The 24,678-nt window shown below is 43.3% G+C and overlaps 1 protein-coding gene across 5 annotated transcripts in view; it reads right to left on the bottom strand.

The window, feature by feature from the left end:
- Positions 1–24,678, bottom strand: part of LOC145357750 (sickle tail protein homolog) — a 567,669-nt gene that overhangs the window by 283,093 nt on the left and 259,898 nt on the right. For all 5 annotated transcript variants that reach the window (XM_080211333.1, XM_080211229.1, XM_080211212.1 and 2 more), the window contains one exon: positions 20,666–20,949. In XM_080211333.1, the coding sequence (XP_080067459.1) occupies positions 20,666–20,949 (284 nt within the window). The remainder of the gene's footprint in view (positions 1–20,665; positions 20,950–24,678) is intronic.

Here is a 24,678-nt window from a genome sequence, read left to right as displayed (position 1 = left end):
CAAAACTCATCAAAAAAACTAGTACGTGTCCATTCCAAAGTAATTTTTTTATTGTTGTGATATGTCTTAATTACTGCGAAACAATGTCTGTGCCACTGAAAATTAACTTTTACTAGCGTGGAATCTTATTCCTCCAGATCTTAATAATCTTAAAGTCATCATAGAATCCCCTACAGTGCAAGAGGAGGCCCTTTGGCTTATCAAGCCTGTGGTGACAACAATCCCACCCAGGCCCTATCCCTGTAACCCCGTGTGCTTACCCTGCTAATCCCCATGATACCAAGGGGCAATTTAGCATGGCCAATCCACGTAACCGGCACATCTTTTGGACTGTGGGAGGAAACTGATGCAGTCGCAGGGAGAATGTCCAAATTCCACTCAGTCACTCAAGGCCAGAATTGAACCTGGGTTCCTAGCATTGTGAGGTATCAGTGCTAACCTCTATGCTACCATGCCCCCCTAATAATGATCAGAGATTTCCAAAAATAAAAAAAGAATAATGTTTGTTTTCTATTTTTCTCTCATGATCCCATCTATCCCTTTATTTCACATTTTGTACATGGTTTGACACTGAATTCAGTATTCTAATTGACACTTCCTAGCACAGACTCTGCACTGCTTAATCATTTTTCTATCTTTAATGATTAAGGAGACAAACCGTTGCCTGCACTGCTCATGTGCAGAGCCATTATAGAGGGTGTCTTGCCATTCCAGTTGCAAAAGTAGTTCATTAGTTGTAAAGCAACTGGGGGGACATGCTGAGGATATCGATAGTGATACATAAAAGTTTTTTTTTGAATAGCTTATTCACTGGAGTTCTATGAGGATGTGTCTAGGGCGGTCGATAGAGGAGAGCCGGTGGATGTGGTCTTTCTGGATTTTCAGAAGGCGTTTGACAAAGTACCTCATAAGAGGTTATTGCAGAAGGTCAGGGGACTTGGAGTTGGGGGTAGGGTGTTAGCGTGGATAGAGGATTGGTTGTCAAATAGGAGGCAGAGAGTGGGGGTCAACGGGTGCTATTCGGATTGGCAGATGGTGACTAGTGGAGTGCCCCAGGGGTCGGTGCTGGGGCCTCAGCTTTTTACCATTTATATAGATGATCTGGAGGAGGGAACCGAGTGTAGGGTGTCGAAATTTGCGGATGACACCAAGATTGGGGGAACGGCAAATTGTGCGGAGGGTGTGGAGAGTCTGCAGAAGGATCTAGATAGGCTGGGCGAATGGGCCAGGAAATGGCAAATGGAATTTAATGTTGGCAAGTGTGAGGTGGTCCACTTTGGTAGGAAGAATGGTAGGAAGGACTATTACTTACGGGGCGAAAAACTGCAGCAGGCGACGGTGCAGAGGGACCTCGGGGTGCTTGTGCATGAGTCGCAAAAACCCAGCTTGCAGGTGCAGCAGGTGGTCAGGAAGGCGAATGGGATGCTGGCCTTCATAGCGAAGGGGATTGAATATAAAAGTAGGGAGGTCTTGCTGCAGCTGTATAGGGCATTGGTGAGGCCGCAGCTGGAGTACTGTGTGCAGTTTTGGGCGCCGCACCTGCGCAAAGATATTTTGGCCTTGGAGGGAGTGCAGAGGAGGTTTACTAGGCTGATGCCGGAGTTGAGGGGGTTGAACTATGAGGAGAGGCTGAATAAACTAGGCTTGTACTCGTTGGAGTTTAGAAGAATGAGGGGAGATCTCATTGAGACGTATAAGATGATGAATGGGATGGATAGGATAGAGGTGGAGAGACTCTTCCCACTGAAAAACGACAGTAGGACTAGGGGGCACAGCCTCAAGATAAACGGGGGGCGTTTTAGAACAGAGTTGAGGAGGAACTTCTTCACTCAAAGGGTGGTGAATCTCTGGAATTCTCTACCCCTTGAAGTGGTGGAGGCTGCCTCGCTAAATATTTTCAAGAAGCGGGTTGATGGGTTTTTGATAAGAGAGGGGATTAAGGGTTATGGGGAGAGGGCCGGAAAGTGGAACTGAGCCACGACAGATCAGCCATGATCTTATTGAATGGCGGGGCAGGCTCGAAGGGCCAGATGGCCTACTCCTGCTCCTATTTCTTATGTTCTTATGTTCTTAAATGCATCCAGTTCCATTACTGGCTGTTACCATTCCAGATCCAATTTTCCTCTGTCCTTAATAAGAAAGATCTCAGGTCCTCTTGCCAAACCATACGTAGTGATCTACCATAACTGGTCTTACCCCATTTATAATAAAAGCAAAATACTGTGGATGGTGGAAATCTGAAATAAGAACAGAAAAATGTTGGAGAATCTCAGCAGGTCTGGCAGCATCTCTGGAAAGAGAAACCGAATTAACGTGTTTATGTATTTGAAATGTTAACAGCTGCCAGACCAGCTGAAATTTTGCAGCATTTTCTGTTTTCATTAAATACTTTTCTACAACGTAAGAACTAGGAGCACGAGTAGGCCATCTGGCCCCTTGAGCCTGCCCCACCATTCAATAAGATGATGGCTGATCTTTTTGTGGACTCAGCTCCACTTACCCACCTGCTCACCATAACCCTCAATGCCTTTTCTGTTCAAAAGTTAATCTACCTTGCCTTAAAAGCATTCAATGAGGTAGCCTCAACTGCTTCATTGGGCAGGGAATTCCACAGATTCACAACCCTTTGTGTGAAGAAGTTCCTCCTCAACTCAGTCCTAAATCTGCTTCCCCTTATTTTGAGGCCAAGCCCCTTAGTTCTAGTTTCACCCGCCAGTGGAAACAACTTCCCTGCTTCTATTTTATCTATTCCCTTCTGCTGTGGTTACAGTTCTTCATCTGTATTACAGAGCTATACGAAGCCTGATTAGCTAATAGCTCGTCAATAGAACGTGGCAAGAAGCCAGCAGCAATAAAGTATTGATTGCTGTCACTTAGGTGCGACTGAAACAACAGTCAAAATAAATTATGTCAAACTTCATTTTCAGATCCTAATAATCATCATTCAGGTAATGACTAAAGAATTTTAGATTTCCCTTTATTGCTTTCTGTTAGTAGATAAGTTATGCAGATCTCAAAATGTCTTCAAAATACTATTTTCTCCTAAATCCAAGCCCCTGCAGTATAAATTAATTCTCTTACTCATGAGACTCTGTAAGTTCTGACAGTATTAAAGCCAACTTTAATTTGGAATAAACACCACCAGGAATTAATTTCTAACTCTGAAATTGAAGACTGAATGGGAACATTATTTCTATCAATCTACCTCCTAATTTACAATTTCAGGTCGCTTTCAATCTAAGCTGGTTTTATCATCACTGCTGACAATTACCAGGAAATGGAAGCTTCAAAACAAGAAGATCTATTCATTGGTCAATAAGAACACTATTTCCCAAGTTAATGCCGCACAATCATTTATGTTAGTTGATGAATCCTGACCTACTAAAGAACAAAGAACAAAACAGCACTGGAAACAGGCCCTTCGGCCCAACGAGCATGCGCCACCAACAACTTCATTTATAAATTCATTATCCAAAGGGCAGCATGGTGGCACAGTGGTTAGCACTGCTGCCTCACAGTGCCAGGGATCCGGTTTTGATTCCCGGCTTGGGTCACTGTCTGTGTGGAGTTTACATGTTCTCCCCGTGTCTACGTAGGTTTCCTCCTACAATCTGAAAAATGTGCTGGCAAGTTGCATTGGCTATGCTAAATTGACCCTCAGTGTACCCCAACAGATGCTGGAGTGTGGCAGCTAGGGGCATTTCACATTAACTTCATTGCAGTGTTAATGTAAGCCTTACTTGTGATGAATAAATAAACTTTAAAAAACTTTAAACTTTATAAAGGAAGGAACTTCCTGAGGGTAACAACAATTGCTGGCAACGTGTTTACACAATGTTATCCCAGGAAAATTCTGGCAGAAAATCAGGAAGACATATTTTGCAACATAGTTCAACTGTATAATACATGGACTACCAATGTGTAGAATTAGACTATTTTCCCATTCTCCTTGCTGTTTGAGAAATTTGTGCAACATTTGCACACGTTGAGACATTTGGAATGACATTCAAAGCCAAACATCAAATTAATTAGTTAAAATAAAGGAATATAATTTTAAGTTACATCTGAGGTCCTTTAATAAGTAAAGTAAAGCAAATATAACCATGCTTGCTAGACATTCATGTACATCGCGTTTCCCATTTTAGCTACAATATTTGCTTGAGTACATTCCATCTTACAAATTCTTATATTCAATTTTCAGACCTTATATTTATGAAAGCTGGTTGCAACAGTCTGTCTGCAGGACTGCAGATGACTAAGTGCTAATTCAAAAGGGAATTGCAGTTAAAACTTGCCAGAATCTTTCAGCCTTAAACCGAAACTCTGTGTGTCTACACATAATGAATGCGTCGGGAGTTGCAGTTGCTGTTCTTTTAATGACTATGTGCTAGCCTGATCATGCTCTGATAACCCCAGTTGTCCTGGTGCCTGCTGCAAGGTTATTTGCATTTTTTCCTGTCTTTTAACACAATCATACACACACAAATGACTGCCCCAGTCCAACATGCTTTTATCAATGTCACGCAGGAACCTACTGACTGAAATAAATTAATAAACTCTCCACAGATGCTGTTTCCAGCACTTTTTGTTTGCATTTCAGATTTCTGACATCTGCAGTATTTTGCCTTTTGTGTGCTATTAAACTATTTGACACCATACATCCTACATGTGACAGTCACCTTAATTACTTTTTGAGCACAGAAAATATGACAACTTCCCACAACTTCAGTCAATATCTTCAGAGCGAACGCTGTATGGAAGAGAAATTGCTTGAGGTGGCATGTCAGGAAATCATAATTTTTCTTCCTTTATAAACTGGTTGAACACAAGCTGAAGTTACAAGGTATCCCATGGGCTGAATTTTATGACCCAGACACGGAGGGGGTGGGGATGTAAAGAGTGGCGAGCCATTCAAACGTCCATTGACTTCAGCAGGAGCAGAAAATCTCGCTGGTGAAAAAAATCCACCCTGCGACTTTGGCTGCTTTTGGGAAAGAGAAGTAAACACAATCCGGTGCTTCAGTTCAGTTGTGTGCCCAGGAGGTCGACGTAACAATGCTAATTCAGCCAAAAGTCTTGATTGAAAGCCACCCAATATAAATATCATCTCTGGTATACACCCAGTAATACATGATAAGCATAATAAGTCCAAGAAAATCATGCTACAGGAATGGGAGGTGCCAATTTATCAAAGACACTGGTTGAGTGAGTAGTAAGGCGGGTTCCACAGTGTCACCCAATAAGAAAACTGCAGGATGTCTCGCAAGGTGTGGGAGCAAATGAATTGAGTGAGGGACACAGAAATGTGGAAAAGCAAAATTCATGGAATGTGGACGCTACAGGCAAGGCCAGCATTTGTTTCCCAACCCTAATTGCCCTTGAGCTGAATGGCATGCTTGGCCATTTCAGAAAGTGGTTAAGAGTCAACCTCATTACTGAGGCCAGACCAGGTAAGGACGGCAGATTTTCTTCCCTAAAGGGCATTAAGTGAGCCAGATGGGTTTTTACAACAATCAATGATAGTTTTATGGTCACTAGCTTTTATAGAATCCCTACAGCGTAGAAAGAGGCCATTCGGCCCATTGAGCTTGCACCTACAACAATCCCACCCAAGCTCCATTCCCATAACCTCACATTTTTACCCTGCTAATTCCCCTGACACTAAGGGACAACTGAGTATGCTCAATCCACCGAATAGCACACCTTTGGAGTGTGGGAGGAAATCGGAGCACCCGGAGGAAACCCACACAGACATAGGGAGAATGTGCAAACTCCACACAATCACTCAAGGCCGGAATTGAACGTGGATCCCTGGTGCTGTGAGGTTGCAATGCTAACCACTGTGTCATCCAGATTAATTCCAGATTTGTTGACTGAATTTAAATTTCATTAGATGCCATGGTGAGATTTGAACCCATGCCCCCAGGGCATTAGCTTGGGCCTCTGGATTGCGGGTCCACCACTATCTTCCCATCAGAACGAGGACAGGCTAGCGAGTTTACCATGCCCAATCAAAAACCAGACCTGATCCCTGAATTCTGGTTAATAGGGAATTCTGTATGTTTGAGTTCCAGATAACAGAAATGTTATTACTCAATTTACTTCTAATTGCATACAGGCACATGCAATCAGAATAATTGAAATTTATCTTCTGAGACTGCTTCCTCCCAGCTACATAATGACCTCAGGGTCTTCATCTGAAAACACCACCTCAGGTTCCACGTCAACACTGATGATAAACGTTGATGACACCCAGCACTACCGTACCACCACTTCTCTTGAACCTTCCAATGTTTCTAAATTGTCTGACTGCTGGCCCTACATCCAATGAGCAGAATTTTCATCCAACTAAATATTAGGGAAAGTAAAGTCATTGCCATTGGACTCTGTCACAAATTCAATTCCCTAGCTGCTGACTCCATATCTCTCTCCCAGGCTGAGGCTGAATCAGATTGTTTGCAACATTGGCGTCATACTTGGTCCCACGATGAGCTTCCAACCAGATGTATGCCATCACCAAGACTACCTACATCCATATCTGGAACATTACACAACTCTTCCCTTGTCTCAGCTTACCTGCTGCTGAAATTCTCATCAGTGCCTTTGTTAACTCTGGGCATGATTATGCTAATGTTCTCCTGGCCAATACCCATAAACCAGAGTTCATTCAAAACTCTTGCTGCTCACATCCTAATTTGCACCAAGTCCTAACACCCACTTGCTTGCTGTGGGTGTACACTGTAATCAAAATTATCTGAACTGATTGCCAATTATAAAATTCTCGTCTTTGCTTTCAAATCCTCCTAAGTGCAGCTCTCCTGGAAGTTAGTGTCTCTTAGGTGGCCCTCTTGCTAAGTAAAGAACACTAAAACCAACTCGTGGTATCACTGATATAGAATCCCTACAGTGCAGAAAGAAGCCATCCGTCTTATTGAGTCTGCACCGACTCTCCCAAAGTGCATCTCACCAAGGCCTCCCTTCTGCCCATTCCCATAACTCTGTGCATTCACCATGGCCAATCCACCTAATCTGCATATCTCTGGACTGCGGGAGGAAACCGGAACACCCGGAGAAAATCTATGCGAGAAAGGGGAGAATGTGCAAAATCCACACAGACAGTTACCCAAGGCTGGAATTGGACCCGGATCCCTGGGTCTACAAGGCAGCAGTGCATTATAATCACCATGGTGTCATGCCACCCCCATCCAACTTTTATTGTTGTGGGACTTGGAACAGCTACCAAAAGCATGCATCTTTAACATTATGAAACATCCAATGCTGATTCTAAAAAGAGGCTGAGATAGTGGACAGCAGTTACGTATAGAGTTAAGGAAGGTAACTGTTGTTCATCCATCGTCGTCGATGAGGACCATGACACATTAGTCATTTTGAGGCTGGATGTGATGTGTTCGGAGATGACTGATCAGGCCAATTCAGACATGGAATGTCCTGGCACATACTGGACAGGCTTGTGTAGACACTGTAGTTGTTACGCTGGTGGCTCTAGACTTGCGCAGCTCGCGCTTAAGTTGTGCTCAGCAATACACCTTGCTTCATAAGCTTGACAGCTCTTGTGGATGAGGCAGCACCAGGTAGGGTCGTTTTGTGCCAGCGTTTCCCAGGTGATCGTGTCAATGTCAAGCGATTTCAGGGAGGCCTTGAGTGTGTCTTTGTAACATTTCTTCTGCCTTCCATGTGAGTGTCTTCCAGCAGAGAGTTCCCCAAAAAGGAGCTGCTTGGGTATGCACTCATCTGGCATACGGATGACATGACCTGCCCACCGGGTCTGCGCTCTCATCAGCAGTTTGTGGACTGATGGTAGACTTGCTCTAGAGAGAACCTCAGTGTCTGGTACTTTGTCTTGCCTTCTGAGGCGTAATATTCTGCGAAGACAAGTCATGTGGAAATGATTGAGCTGTCTTGCATGCCTTCGATACACAGTCCATGTTTCACAGGCGTACAGGAGGGTAGTGAGTACCACGGCGCTGTAGACCTTCGGTTTTGTTGCTGGGCTGATTCCTCGATGTTCCCAAACAGTGGAGCACAGTCTACTGAAAGCAGAACTTGCCTTTGCTATTCTGCAGTTAACTTCTGCATCAGTAGTCACTGCTTGGGAGAGGGTGCTGCCAAGATAAGTGAACTGGTCCACTGCCTGTAGTTTCTGCCCTTTGATTGTGATTATGGGTTCTGTGTACGGTGCATGAGGAGCAGGCTGGTGCATGACTTCAGTCTTTTTAATGTTGATGGTGAGCCCAAAGTTGTCACAAGCTGTGGAAAATTTGTCCATACTGACTTGCATCTCTGAGCCAGTTTACAGGGCGCAGTCATCAGCAAAGAGGAAGTCTCTCAGAATAGTCTCCTTCACTTTGGTAACAGATTGAAGTCGCCTCAGGCTGCAGAACTTCCCATCCACTCTGTGCTTGAGGCTGATTCCAGCAACGCTGTCCTGGAAGGCATCATTCAGCATGGCAGTAAACATTATGCTGAACAGTGTGGGTCCACCATCCAGTACTCTGGCCATCATACCATCATGGAACTGGCTGGCGTACCATCTGAATGGATTTGAGGGGGGTGGGGAGGGGAGGGGGGGGGGGGGGGGGGGCACAGCCAAACTTTGACATGATTCTCCACAGGCCTCATCGGTTTACAGTGTTGAAGGCTTTGGCGAGGTTGTGTAGAGCTCGTGATTCTGCTCCTGACACTTCCCCTGAAGTTGGTGCGCAGCAAAAATCATGTCAATAGTCCCGCGACCTTTGCGGAAGCCACACTGTGACTCTAGAAGTAGGCCCAGCTCCAGATGAGTGACCAGACGATTTAGCAGGACTCTTGCAAGGGTTTTTCCTGTGATGGAGAGCAGTGAGATTCCTCAGTGGTTGTTGCATACTTGCCAATTGCCCTTCCTCTTGTAGAAGTCTACGACGGAAGCATCTTTAAGTTCCTGAGGAATGGATCCTTGCTTCCAAAAGTACTGGAACAACTCAGTGATCTTCTCGATAAGTACTGGACCAGCAACTTTGTAGCTGTAACTAATATTGTGTTGAAGAGGCAAGCTTGGAGAAAGCTTTTGGAGGTATGAGAAATGCAGTAAAATGGATGGATTTGGCAAATTAGTTCTAAAGTGGCAGGTGAAATGGTTGAAGGCATTGCCACCAAGGCTGGGGCAGAGGCACAGACACAAAGTAGACCCAAAATTGCAAGATTGGAGACCAAGCGAATTTGGATTAAAAAGATTGCAAAAGTATAGTGGCACAAGATTGTGGTGCCAAGTTTGCACCTGTCAAAAATATCAATGCTTAATTTTTTCTTGAAAAGATAAAGGAGTACCAGATATTCACACCTGTTGAAAGCCACTCTGGAGGCTCGAATTGTTTTGTAATTTGAATTGTGGAACACTTCATCCTCTTGTCAGACCATGGCACATGTCTTTAGTTCTTTATCAGAGTGAAATATCCCCCAAAAAAGGCAAAGTTTTAAAAACAAAGGATTAGGCATTGAGCAGAAACTAAGCAAGGGTTGCAGAGAACTGCTTTTCTTTCCAATTCACTGTTGCTTTACTGTTTGTACCTCAGGGCATTTGGTACAATCTGGTAGTTCTCCTCAGGGTGCCACACTATAGACAAGAGGAATTATATCTCAATCTGGTTGTGATCAGATCTCTCAAGTGCAGACCAGAAATTAAATTTATCAGTAAAGGATGGACTTGCTTTCTTTTTAAAAAGTTGTTCATGGCAGTTGAGAGCAGAAAGGGAGGGTCATGCATTTTTTTTTTCAAGTTTTAATATCTGTAAAGAATGTTATCTTGATTATCCTGACCACTGCAGACTCAGTGGGCTGAATGGTTTCTTTCCGCACTGTGAGGATTCTGTGATTAAAAGGTGCAACTGGTATTCACACAAAGCCCCGTTGTGAAAGAACTGATTAGGAAGGTTGTGGAAACCATTCAACAATCACACAACCAACCCAGGCAAATATCACAACAAAGAATGGCCAAGTTTGGAAAAGTAAAAGCTCAGCACTTTTACAACCACAAAATATGTCAGTTATTCTTCCAAAGTGTTTGCGTAGCACTATTAAGTGTATTATATGTGCTTATGACAAGTTTGTCATTCTTATACAGAGTGAGAGCATTTTGCATGAAAACTTGTCAACAGAGGAAAGGGGAGTAAAAAAAAACTCGAGCATATAGTATACAGACACTTAGAAATGAGCTCAAAACATTGAAGGACAGAAATCCAGGGTTCTTAGTCATAAGCATACAATGATTGCACATATTTTGTTACTTTTCCCAATATCAAAAGGAACCAAAGATTTGTTTTGCAAAAAATGGCATTTAGGTATATATCATGTACACAATATTTGGACACATGGCACACTGTAGGAAAAGAGCCAAATTTCAAGAAATTTCAAAGTGCAGATTAATCAGTGTTAGGGCAGGGTGAGGAAATGAACTTCCATTACACAACTGACTTTAAAGATTATGAAGATTCCAAATACAACTCGCACTGTGGTCAAAATCGTACCACTGTTCACACTGGTGAGATTGGAGTGCCATTGAAGACCAGAGTTCCAGGCAGGGGATATGGAGAGATCCCAAAAGGAGGCAACAGAAAGATCCTAAGCAGAAGTCCCAGGTACGTGACAGACACGGATTCCAGTTAAGTTGGGGAAAAATAGAGGAGCAGGGAAAAAGACTCCAACCAGGAAAAAGACTGAGGTTAGCAGACTTTAAATGAAAAAAATATAAACATAGAAACTAGGGACAGCAGTAGGCCATTCAGCCCATCGAGCCTACAACACCATTCAATCTGATTGTGCTGCCAAATTCTCCGACCTCGCTGCAGCGGGAGCATGGCATAAGTGGGCATTAAGATGAGGCCTAGACAGCACCACTAGGTTGAGACTTTTTGACACAGGTAACCACACCATCCTCCCAACAAAGCTTCACTTCCACTGACAGAACCAAAATAATCGGACCTCAAATATCCTGGATAATTTAGGGGAAGTTAGTTTAAAAAATGCTTTTATTTTGAACACTGCTAAAAATCAAGCATCTTTTACAGCTCCAATAAGGGTTTTCAGTGGTTATTACAGCTGCCACCTTGGGGCCTTTCAAGATCACCAGTTTAGTGAGGGCTGGGGAGAAATTATTGTTATGAGCATGACAGGAATTGGATTCAAAGTGCTTCAACTCATCCCTGAAAGACCCTTTCCTATCAGTAGATAGAGAAGGCTTTCATTGATCAACCTGATCGGGATTGGTACCCGTGTTTTAAAGGAAAAGACCAGTCGTTAGCCAGACCTACCTTCTCATCCAGAGCAGAGGTTGAAGGCAGATCTCAGACCTCCCCCATGTGCGCAGTGAGGAAATGGCCTGTACATACACAATTCAGCAATTTTAAACTCTTTGGGCTGAGGAATGGTCGAGGGTGCCTGTGCATGGAGGAAAATGGAGCAAACACCCAGATCACATGACCAGGATTGGAGTGCTATTGAATACATGAGTTCCAGTCAGGGGATATGGAGAGCTCCCAAAAGGAGAGATGACAGAAGGCCCTAAACAGAAGTTCCAGGTATGGGACAGAGACAGATCCCAGTCAAGTTTGGGAAAAATAGAGGAGCAGGGAAAAGAAATCAGGTTAGCAGACTTTAAGTGAAAATATAAAAACATAGGTCATTCTGGCCTAAATTAGGTGACTTAATAGAGGCATATAAGATGATCAGAGGATTAGATAGGGTGGACAGTGGGAGCTTTTTTCCTCAGATGGAGATGGCTAGGATGAGTGGACATAGCTTTAAATTGAGGGGTGATAGATATAGGGCAGATGTCAGAGGTAGGTTCTTTACTCAGAGAATAGTAAGGGCATGGAATGCCCTGCCTGCAACAGTAGTGGACTCACCAACATTAAGGGCATTTAAACGGTCATTGGATAAACATATGGATGATATTGGAATAGCGTAGGTTAGACGGGCTTTAGATTGGTTTCATAGGTCGGCGCAACATCGAGAGCCGAAGGGCCTGTGCTGCACTGTAATGTTCTATGTTCTACAGAAACTAGGAGCAACAGTAGGCCATTTAGCCCATCAAACCTACACCAGCATTCTATCTGATCATGGTTGATCAACTAACTTAACACTATACTCCTGCTCTTTCCCCATACCCCTTGATACCTTTAGTGTCTAAAAGGGCTCATGTGAACTCTGGTTCTCAAAGTAGGCTCAGGAGAAACTCTGAAGATCGAAGATGGCAGCAGAAGGTTGTTGACTCTGTGCTGCAGGCTGTTGGAGCAATAGTGTTCTTCACAGCATGGCCAAAGAGCTGAAGCTATGATTGTGAGTTGGTAACCGAGTGCAGACTCAGGAATCCAGGAATGCAATCTTGGGAGAAGAGACTGAAACCCTGCAAGGTGGGCCGCTGGTGATTCTGTCTAAGTTGGAATGACTTTTGGAGGTTATATCCAGGATATATCTTCAAAAGGTGAGTATTGGAATTCTTCGTGACAGAGACAGAGCTTCAGTGAGATTGGCTGACTCTCTGGGAGGAATTCTCCCATTTTGAGACTAAAGCTGGAATTCCCTAACCTCGCCTGTGGTTGGGATCCTCCAATCCCACTGCAATGAATGGAGATTTAGCCGAGTGCCAAATTCTCCATTCTTGCTGGCAGCAGTGGCGAGCATACAACGTTAATAAATTCTGACCTAAATGTGGCGACAGATGTCTCTGGTGGTGCCTGTCCTGCTTACCAGAATAGCTGGAACCCGCACCAGATTCTGCAGTTAAAGCTATTAAATATGCACAGGTAGGTTCAGCTCCAACTTTCCTGTCTGATTCATCCAACCTCCCTCAGCTGATGGGTTCAAAGGTTCCAGTGTCACATTTAAGTACCAGTCCAGTACACTCTTATCACTCTCTCCAGACCACCTGTCTTCACCACAGTGGCACAGTGGTTAGCACTACTGTCTCGCAGCACCAGGGACCATCAGTTCCTGGCTTGGGTCACTATCTGAGCAGAATTTGCACATTCTCCCTGGACGGAATTTTCCCATCCCACCTGCCACAGGAATTGGAGAGGACGAGAGGTGAACAATGAAAAGGTCTGTTGACCTTGGGCAGGATTTCACGATTTCAGGACAAGCAAGTCCTTTAAATCATGCCTGATATGTCTGCACGGGTTTCCTCCCACAGTCCAAAAGATGTGCTGGTTAGGTGCATTGGCCGTGCTCAATTCTCCCTCAGAACAGGGGCCAGAGTGTGGTGACGAGGGGGTTTTCACACTAACTTCATTGCAGTGTGAATGCAAGCCTGCCTGTGACACTAATAAATAAACTTTAACTTTAAACTTCAGGATATCAGTAGCCCAGAGGGAAAAGGCTAACAGCCTCAAGAAATTTGCTCCTCAATTCAACCACTTTCTCCTCCAAACCCATCACCTGCTAGGTACCCATGCCCTCCTTGGGCCTCTACGCAGCATCTCTGGCGTCTTCATCCATCCCCTCTTAGTAAACAACGTGGTTTCCCCTTGATTCCTTGTTTTTCGTACAGCCTTGTTTTGGTCCAGCTTCCCTTCTCTCTGTCTTCCATTGTTCTTCACCCTCATCCACCTCCTTGCCCCTCTGTCTGCCATCGTGAGCCTCCACCCTATCCCACCTCCTTGCATAGCCTTCTTTCCATATTTCCCTCTTGTCTTCATAGGTAACTGTTTTAATAAGCGGGCACATGAACCCAAATAGCATTCACACTACCTGCCAGTGAGATGACTGACCTGCCATTAACCTGCCATTGGGAGAACTGCAACACAATTCTACACCAGCAGGTTTCTGACATTTTAGTTCCTATCAAATTCTCTGTGCTTGCCCTCTTCGCAGACAGACCATATGACATAGGAGCAGAATTAGACCATCGAGTCTGCTCCGCCATTCAATCATGGCTGATTTTTTTCTCATCCCCATTCTCCTGCCTTTTCCCATAACCTCTGATCCCCTTATCAATCAAGAATCTTTCTATCTCTGTCTTAAAGACACGCAATGACCTGGCCTCCGCAGCCTTCTGCGGCAAAGAGTTCCACAAATTCACAATTTTCTCGTTGAAGAAGTTCCTCCTCATCTCTGTTTTAAAGGATTGTCCCTTTAGCCTGAGGTTGTGCCCTCTGGTTCTAGGCAGGTTGGGAGAATTCCACCCTCCATGTTTATTGACATCTGGGTAGGCTTTTAAGAAACCTGTGCACATTGATCACATCTTCCATTTATTATTAAGTGTGGTGCATTCATCCACAGTTTGCCTATTAAATCATATGTACTTCCTTGACTTTGAATGTTAGAGTATTAGACAGATACAGTAAATGGTTTTATCTTTCTGGCCTTGTATAGTGAAGCTTATTTCTCTTTGTTCAAAACCCATGCAATCTTGTGGCTTTATTCCATTAGCAAGTATCTTGAATCTCAAATTTTGCATCCGTTAATCAAAACATTATTGGCCCCTACTTAATCTAACCAAAAACCTGGGGGTCTGGTCAAGGTTCATAACAATGCATCTAATTCTCTTTGCAGCGCAATTTTTCTTGGGGTCTTTTTAAAGGCTATCAAATATACCACTTAGCTTATGGTATCATAGATGCATACAAAATTCTGCATTTTTGTTGTAGCAATCTGCAAAAGTGACAAATATGCTTGTCATGTGTGTCTGTTACCATGATATACATAGGAATGAATACATCTTCCCTTCATTTTCCCTCGCACTAAGTTTTGTCTCAAATAGCATTTGTACTCTTTGCTTATTGAAGTTAGTTGACTGAAAAATTCAACAAAGACCAAAATCGTGTCAAAAATGAGAGATTTTGAAATGAGGGGAAGAAAATGACAGAATCTCATGAAAAAATGCTTTATAAAATAGAAATCACATGGAGATAGAGGGTTGATAGCCATGGGCCTGGTGTTAACAAACAAGCCTTTCTGAAAAGCTAGAATTAGGATTGGTTGTTAGAAGGTTTTCTAGTGAACTGGATTTTGCTGTTATAAGAATAAGCACTTGTTGTTATTAGAGGTTAATTTCACAGCAACTTCAAAGGTGGTGAGATGGTAGATAGATTCGCCTTTGATGAAGAAGGCCATTGCTGGTATTTCTGTGGTACAAATGTTACTTGCTACTAGTCCAAGACTGAATGTTGACAAGGTCTTCTGCAAGTGATAATGGGCTGCTTCAGCATCTGAGGAGTCACAAAATGGAACTGAACATACTTCGGGTGTTCTGATGGAGGAAGATCACTGATAAAGCAACTAAAGATAGTTGGACCTATGTGCCAGGTTAAGAAATTCCTGTAGCGATGTCACGGGGCTGAGATGATTCACCTTCAACAAGCATGGCTATCTTTCTTCCTGTGAACTATGATTAGCCAGCAGGGCATCTCGACCTTGATTTTGTCAGAGTTCAATTTTAGCATCATAGAATCCCTACAGTACAGAAGGAAGCCACTCGGCCCATCAAGTCTGTAATGACCACAGTCCCACCCAGACCCTATTCCCATAACCCCACTCATTTACCCTGGTAGTCCTCCTGACACTTGGGTCACTTTAGCACGGCCAATCAATCTAACCCGTACATCTTTGGACTGTGGGAGGAAACTGGAGCAGCTGGAGGAAACTCATGCAGACATGAGGAGAACGTACAAACTCCACACAGGCAGTGACCCGAGGCCGGAATTTAACACAGGTGAGGTATCAGTGCTAACCACTGTGCATCAAGCCACTGAATGTGGCTTCTGATGCCACATTCGGTCAAATGAATTGATGCCAAGGACAGTCGCCTCTGAAATTCAGCTTTTGTTATCCATTTCTGCAGCAAGGCTGAAATTGGGTTTGAAGCCAAGTGGTCCTAGTAGAACCTGAACTGAACACTGGTGAGCATGTTATTGGTCAGCAAGTGCCATGTGACTGCAAATGTTAATGATACCTACCATCACTGATGATTGAGAGTGGACCAGTGGGGTGATAACTGCTGGCTGGATTGGATTTGTTTTAAGCAATGTTTGAAGCTCCTCTCAAAAGGCACATTGCCTTAAACTCAGCCAAGGACCAATATTTCCAAACCATTCCCTGAGCCCAGAATCAATGGTGTTTTCATTGAATGATAGAAATCCCAGCACAAGTCCCTGATGCTGCTGCTCTCTCCTGTGACCTGAATTGCCTCTACAAAGATCTTCTCACACTCCTCATTCTCAAATATACATCCCACACCATTATGAAACAACACGGCATCTACCATTTCGACAAGGGCAAAAATGGGCCCAGGACAGGATTAGCACATGTACATTTGCAGAAACAGCTGACCATTTAAAGTAGCAGCTACCATCTGTTGTGTGATTTTGGTGACCGAGACGTGTGAAACACCATGTGTGCAGGCTTAGCCAGTCAGCAGCAACTCTATGCTTTGTGAACCCTTTGGGGAGATAGGATACCCCTCTGGATATTATCCTGGGACACTTTGGATGGTCAGGTGCCCCTTGGGAGAACTCAGGTTTTCCCTGGGATTGTTAAAAGTGGGCATGAATGTACATAAAAAGTGCATAAACTCACTGTCAAGTTCATTGGAACAGCGTCAAAACAAACCATCAAAGGTAATTGTCAAGTGTTGGGTCGGGTTGGTGGAGATGGGATCAAATCCCAACTCTGGGAGTGAAAGTCCGGACCATAGCTCATGTGCCCACAACTGAAATTAATTTCTCTGTTCCTCTCCCAGTGCTATTCAGAGTCAAGTCCTTGCTGCTGGGAGAATGCTGGTCCCAAAGCTACTCCCAGAATATTTGACAATCTCCAGTCCTGCAACCTCTAAACACTTTCTCTGCCAGGATCACCAGTAGTGAGTCCCTCGTCAGTCTCTCTAATGCACATTCTCCAGTCACCATCATTCCCTCAACCCCCATCGCTCCCTTGGCCTCCATCGATGTCCCAGTCTCCTTCCTCCTTCCCCATTCCATTTTTGAGCCAACCCCCAATCCCAGTGCTTCCACTATTTCAGGCTCCATCCTACTTCATTTCAGAGACACCACTGCCCGCATTCCCCTACCCTGCCAAAAGTCTGCACTCTCCTTCACACTCTAATTGTAGGCAAAGCAAAAAACTCAGCACACTTTGTACATAAAAAAAAAGAAACCCAGGAAAAGTCTGAAGTATTACTGACTGTTTCAAATCCATAAAATGCACACCACAGCAGTGAAGCATGAGTTAATGCCTATGTCACTGCTCCTCTGCACAGAGAAGCTCACAACAGGGACCAGCTAGGCACGTCCCAACGAGAAAGCAAGGAGAAATTACCAAGGAGGATGAGCCACAAGGATAATCCTGCTTATATCTTCAAGAAATAAACGAGACAAGATAAACATTACTAGGTTTGACAGTCAGATTCTGCTCAGCATCAAACTTAGAAGAGGGACGGTGAAAATGCAGTCGAGATTTAACACTGAGAGCAGTGACTGTATAGATTGAACTGCACTGTAACAGAAGCAGTGGAAGCTGATTACATCAGCAATCCTAATGCAGTGAATCTCTTTGTGGCTGGCAAGACAGAGGAATTGTCGGAGGCTTTCAGGCAGTCCATCTTTCGCTTTAGGGCACAGCTCATGTCGGTTGAGACAGAAGAGATGAGGGAACAAAGCAAAGGAATTTATTGACAGACAAAAAACACGAGGATGAAAGTTGGCATTTCTGGTTGTAAAAAAAAAATCAACCATGACACACAAAGAGTGACTGCAGGAAGCGAAGTGCTCTGAGACAAGGTGATGATCCAGATTTGTTACCAGCAACTAACAGTCTCATCACAATTTTCTTCTAAACTTGGCAGCTTTGAGCAAGTAGATGGCTAAGGACAGAGAGGGGTCATATTAGTCATCTCAGATTTGGTGAAGGGAATCATGTTATTTATTATGCCTTGAAGGCAACCCAGCTATTCAACCGTATCACACAGAAACTAATAAAGTCTTGTGAACCATTGACTGCTGCGAGATTCACGCTCAATTCAAGTTGAACATGAAGTGTTTTTTGTTATGACTCAAAAAACCTATTACTTGGTATCAGTATCAGTGTGCACAGGCCATACTTGATGTCTGACTAAATTAATATGGCAATTAATCAATGAATTCATTTACAATGGTATAGTCAACAAGCATGATTTCCTAACAGTGAGTAAAAAATACATCAAGTCTTTAGTATTACACTAGACATTTCCCCACAGATACCATAGGATGAATCCTGACAGTTAAAGTCAATATGCTTTGTTTTATCCAGTGAACATTTTACCATAGAAACCAAGATGATCCCAGGTTTGATCCAGAGTCTCCCAAATTATCAGTCAAAGTAATGCTAGTGCCACTATTACAATTCAATCAGTAGCTTTGTGGAGAAAGGCTACAACCACAGTCCCCACTCCTGATCACTGGGGCGGCATGGTGGCATAGTGGTTAGCTCTGCTACCTCACAGCGCCAGACACCAGGGTTTGATTCCCCGTGCGGTCACTGTGTGGAGTTTGCACACTGTGTCTACGTGGGTTTCCTCTGGGCACTCCGGTTTCCTACCACAGTCCAAAGATGTGCAGATTAGGTGAGCTGGCCGTGCCAAATTCTCCCTCGGGTGTATCCGAACGGGCGGCGGAGTGTAGCGACTATGGGATTTTCATAGTAACTTCATTGCAGTGTTAATGTAAGACTACTTGTGACTAATAAATAAACTTTTTTACATGTGAACATCTATTTTGATATTTTGCATTTATTCTACCACAAGCCAAGGCAAATGACCGAAGCTGACAACAGGTTTCTGTAGGGAAATCAAGAGAGTATGACCAGAAGGCTGCAGTGGTTTTTAAGGAGTGAGCAGTGATGAAGCAAGGTGGTTAGTTTTTTCAGAGGAAGCTCCAGAGAGGAGGACTAGAAAGACTGCCATGACCGATGGGGCAGAGGAAGGGTAGGAAGAAATAAACGTCATGGACCGTTAACACAAGACTGTGAAAAATGCAAAATGAATGTATATTTTTCTTTCTTTCCTTATTGCAACACCTTCCTCACTAGTATCACAATCTCCAAATGTTCCATAACTGTGCCTGACTTGTATTAATTACTCTTGCTCCTAATTTATATTTTTGCACATTCGTATGTTCGTAAACAACTTTGGAGTAACAACAGAGAGGTGCAAGCCCATTGGGAGCTGGAGCTAAATCTGGACTGCCTCAAAGACTTCGGGCAGGACTTTACAGCTTCATTCATCCCAAAACCGTAAAGTACTGCCCAAGGTTAACGGACCTTTCTGTGGTCCGCCCTTCGCTTGCTCCGATTCCCGCGGCGAGTGGGACAGTAAAATTCTGGCCTATAAATTTTATAACTTAAATATCATAATTCTGAAGAGAATGAAACACAATGTATAAATGGGGCCACGGGGATATTGGCAAAATACTGACAGAGGGTCATCTAGACTCAAAACATTGGCTCTATACTTTCTCCGCAGGTGCTGTTAGACCTGCGGAGATTTTCCAGCGTTTTCTGTTTTTGTGTCATGGAGATATTGGTTGTGTTACAACATATTGACGTGTTTATTTTCTTTAGTTGAGAGTATTAATTACCTACTAAGTAATGTCTATTCAATACTCATTTTTGTTTGTTACATTAAAAGCCTTCATTAAAGTCAGTCACTAGGAATTCAAATCTCTTAAGTCTTCACAAAGATTGTAACAAAATAAATGACCAGATAACCAGTTTTAGTCATGTTATTTGAAAGATCATCACTGATTAGGTCAGAGGGAACTCCACCAAACCTAGAAGTGTATGAAAATGAGTTTCAGAATCAGAAGTAAGTTCGATATTGTGCAGAGAGCAATGCTGCAAAGGTACAAGTGTTTAAAAGCAATATGCTGAAGATGTTGGAAATCTGAAATAAAAACAGAACATACTGGAAATGCTCAGGAGATCTGATAGTATCTGTGGAGCAACAAACAGAATTGAGTCAAACACAAATCTTCACAATTGAAGGTAGAAATGTAATGGGTTGAGTGCTGTAGAAAGTGGGGTGGGATGGAGGTGTGGGGGGAAGAAGAACAAAAAGGGAAGATGTGGAATGTGTAGAGTGCATGAGAGATTAAATGACAAAGATGTCATGGGACAAAAGGTAAAGTGACTACTAATAGACATAACAAAGAAACAAAGCATTGGTCTAGAGTGAGTGTGAATAACAGAATAATGTACAGCTCTGTATGAAAGCAAAGGTCTGAAAAACAAAATTCAGACTGGCACGTAGCAAAAAAAAAATCAAAATAAGGACAGGAGTTGATTGCTTGAAATTCTTGAACTCAATGTTGAGTCCTGAAGACTGTAAATTGCCTGGAAGTAATTATCTTACTTTTTGTATTGGATCAGAGATTGTCATTCAGCTCTGGGTTGAACAGGACACCAAGTTTGTACATTCTCTAGTTCAGACTAAGTGGGCATGACAATGGGGCAGTTACAAATTACAGTAAGTTTGGTGAGTAGCTTGCTGACAATTGCCATTAAACTGAAACATTTACAATAATTGCAAGGACAAGGTTTCGGAGGGAAAGTGGCACCACATCTCAGCAAGTACTCAATGCCTTCAGAAGGAGGGTGTGCAATACTGAACGATGATGATGCAAAATAAGGGACAGTGTTCTTTTACCTGCTCTTTAAGGCGTTCCTGTTGCCCCATGATTGCATTTGCATGATGGGGATATTTCTGTTTCAGATGTTCCAAAAAAGCCTCTCTTTTCCTATCCATCTCCGACGGTTGCATTCCCAATATTTCTTTAGAACTGCGAGCTCCACCTACAGTGTGCCTTCGTGGGATGTTTCGGGCAATTTTAGTATTTGAACCATGGTTATTTCCATTGGCAAGATTTTGCTTTGCTTTAATGCGCTCAGCATCATCTGTTGACGTTACACGCAAATTTGTCTTCCCTTGATCTGAAAAAATGAAAGAAACAAGAGTTAAGAAATTAAGCAAGAACACTTTCATTTTCTTCCAGTCACAATGTACTTGTTTTTTGTTCCGTCCTTTACATTTGGCTAGAACTCTCACCACCTATGCATTCCAAGAAGACTGCTGTGTTTGTGACATCCTGGTCTGCTCTACTATTGGTGTCAACACTCATGTCCCTTTCTGTGGTTCCTTCCTGTATGAGCACAAGGAATGCAACACCTTCCCTCCTCCCTTCCCATTATTTATGGCCCCACACAACATCTTGGGGGGAGTAGATATTTACTTGCATTTCTTTTAATATCCTGCATTCACTGATCACAAAGCAGTCTCCTCTACACAGGTGAGAAAAAAACGCTGATTGAGTGGACACAGAGAAACCGTTCACTCATGAAAGAATAGAATCATAGAATCCTACAGTACAGGAGATGGCCATTCGCCCATCAAGTCTGCACTGACCACAATCCCATCCAGGCCCTATTCCTGCAACCCCACATACTTACACCACTAATCCACACTAGGGTCAATTTAGCTTGGCCAATTCACCTAACCCTCACATCTTTGGACTGTGGGAGGAAACCTGAGCACAGACACGAGGAGAATGTGCAAACTTCACACAGGCTGAAATCGAACCGGAGTCCCTGACGCTGTGAGGCAGCAACGCTCACCACTGTGCCACCATGCCGGACCAAACTGTTCTTTAAGGCATTCCTGTTGTCCCATGATTGCATTTGCATGATGGGGATATTTCTGTTTCAGATGTTCCAACAAAAAACTCTTTTCTCTATCCATCTCCTATGGTTGCATTCCCAATATTTCTTTAGAACAGCCTCTCTGAAAAGAAGAATGCGCAGGTTGATGGGGTAAAGGTGAGTTGCTCTTTTGGATGTCAGTGCGGACACGATGGACCAATGGCCTCCTCCAGTACAGTAACAATTTTATGAATCATCAGCCTCGTTCAGCCTTAAATATAATCCCCACTTGGGATTGTCTTTAAGGTAAAATGAAGGGCATCACATGACCCGCTATTGCCACTTTTCATCTTGTACTAATGAGGACAGACACAAGAACACCAAATTTCAAAGGGAGCAACAATTTATGCTGCATGAGAAAAAGGTGTTGATTGGTTGGCAAGTGGACTCTGATTGGTCAAGGGGTTGCCACTGAGAATGCACCAGTGAACAGTTAACCCCAAGCTTTTCTTTAAATTCAGAAATGGCATGTCAACTGTATTTGTTCTAGATGTTGCCATGGGGACTGCACCAAGGAACATGCGTTGCCTATGCTCCTGTTTAACTGACAGAGGACAATGCCTGGACATATTCTTAATGTTTGGGTTGAGCCCAAGCACACGTAGGTGAGCCACATTGAAAAGTCCACTAATAAATCTTAAATTGTTTGTTGGTATATTTTTTCATACACTTGGGATTATTCATTAAGTTATGTACAGTCACAGCTAACATTAGTCACTACGTTTTGGAGTTTTACAAGCATGGGTTAGTTAGGAACAGTCAGTATTCTGCCTTCAGTGAACAACGAGGGATTGTGCTATTTGATAGTCACTGGGCCATATAGCTTTCATACCAGACATCACACTAACACTGAAATCCATGTACCACATTACTCTTTTGAGTGGTAGATAGTATGTTATTTTGGTTTGATGACAGCATTCTGTTAGTGGAGAAGATTATTTATGTTGTTGCTGCATGACAGCAGTCACTAGCTTTACCTGTTAGTCAAATTTTTGAGATTCCCTATACTTCCAGGTATAGGGCTGGACACTGGACACTAAGATGGGCTGGACACTTTTCACTTTTCAGCCCTTTGGAGTTTCTCATGGTCTTGGGCAGAGCAGGAGCCATACCAACCAGAAAAAATGCTTTCTATGGGGCATCTATAAAAGTTAATGAAGTTCATAGCAGACTTGCCAAACTGCCTTTGTCTTTTGAGAAAGTATTGGCTTTGGTGGGCTTTCTTAACTATAATGTCGGCATGGAGGGACTGGGAAAGGCTGTTGGTGATCTGGACATTTAAAAACCTGAAGCTTCAACCATTTCTACTTTGTCTTCACTGATGTAGACAGAGGCATGTCCTCTACTGCACTTCCTCAAGTCGATGACTATCTCCTTCATTCTGTTGACATTGAGGGAGAGTATATTGTTGTCGCACCAGTTCACCTGATTCTCTATCTCTTTCCTATACTCTGTCTCATCATTGTTTGAGATCCGACCCACTACAGTGGTGTCACCAGCACACCTGAAAATCGAGTTGGAGGGAAATTTGGTCAGCCATAGGTGTATAAGTAGTATAGTAAGGGTCTGAAGTATAGAAGTATACTGACTTGTGGGGCACCGATGTTGAGGATGATCGTAGAGGTGGTGGCGTTGCCTATCATTACTGATTGCAGTCTGTGGATTTGGAAGTTCAGGTTCCAGTCGCAGAGGGAGGAATCGAGGCCAGGCCACGGAGTTTGGAGGTGAGTTTCATAGGAATAATGGTGTTGAAGGCTGAGCTGTAGTTGAGGAGTCTGATATAGGTGTCTTTGTTATCTAGATGTGATGTGGAGACGCCGGCATTGATCCAGGGTAAGCACAATAAGAAGTCTCACAACGCCAGGTTAAAGTCCAACAGGTTTATTTGGCAGCACAAGCTTTTGGAGTTTCGCTCCTTCATTAGTGAGTGAGGATTTGTGTTCACAAACAGGGCATTTACAGACACAAACTCAACTGATTTCCTGTAAAGACTCGCATTCCAACTGTTATCTTGTAAAATAAGTTTGTGTCTGTATATGCACTGTTTGTGAGCACAAATCCTCACTCACTTGGTGAAGGAGCAAAACTCCAAAAGTTTGTGATGCCAAATAAACCTGTTGGACTTCAACCTGGTGTTGTGAGACTACTTACTTATCTAGATGTTCCTGGGTTGAGATGGCATCTGCTGTGGGCTTGTCACGACAGTAGACGAACTGTGGTGGATCCAGCCAGTCTGGGAGGCCAGAATTGATTCGTGCCATGACTAACTTTTTGAAGAACTTCATAATGATGGATGTCAGAACCTGGGGACCAATGGGGGAGCGGGGGGAGGGTCACCCTGATAAGTGCAGGTTTTTGTACTTAGTCATCCTGGGTGCTGATTACAGCTATGAGGCTACAAGCCTCTGCACAATTTTAATCTGCAAATAAATGAGTTGCGTTTCCCCTAAACTGGTGAATGAGCCTCTTTTCAATGGGCTTGCTTTTACCATTCAGGTCTCATGAGATACTGCTCCAGTTTAAACAGTAACCATGCTTTGTACCAGAAAATTGGTGATGGATCCTGGCAATTTATTAGCCTGCGCTATCTCTTCCAGTGATCTTACATTTGGCCCTTTGCAGTTTGCATTCAACGACCAAAATCAAGAACTGACTATTTATAGAAATAGCGAATGCTCTACAATTAAGAGACTAGAGACTGGTCAAAAATCACAAATAACTTCAATAGGTTTACTGACTTCCACTCTCAGTTCTTAACATCCCATTTGGCTAACCACTGTCTGATTCAGTATATATCTGAATCTGTTCACTCTAAGTTAGTTGTTATTTGTGTTTTAAGTGAGCAGTTAACCATTTTGCCAACCCGTCCTGCTTAAATCAGATCCATTAGATGGCAAAGGAATCAGCTGAGTTCACTGCTGAGGACTCCCGAATGTTGGTGCTGCAACAAGTATTTATTTTGGC

Source organism: Carcharhinus amblyrhynchos, chromosome 2 (assembly GCF_965287045.1).
Source record: "Carcharhinus amblyrhynchos chromosome 2, sCarAmb.v2.hapA, whole genome shotgun sequence".
NCBI lineage: Eukaryota > Metazoa > Chordata > Chondrichthyes > Carcharhiniformes > Carcharhinidae > Carcharhinus > Carcharhinus amblyrhynchos.
Note: the sequence above shows the minus strand (reverse complement) of the source record. Positions and strands in the feature narration are given on the sequence as shown.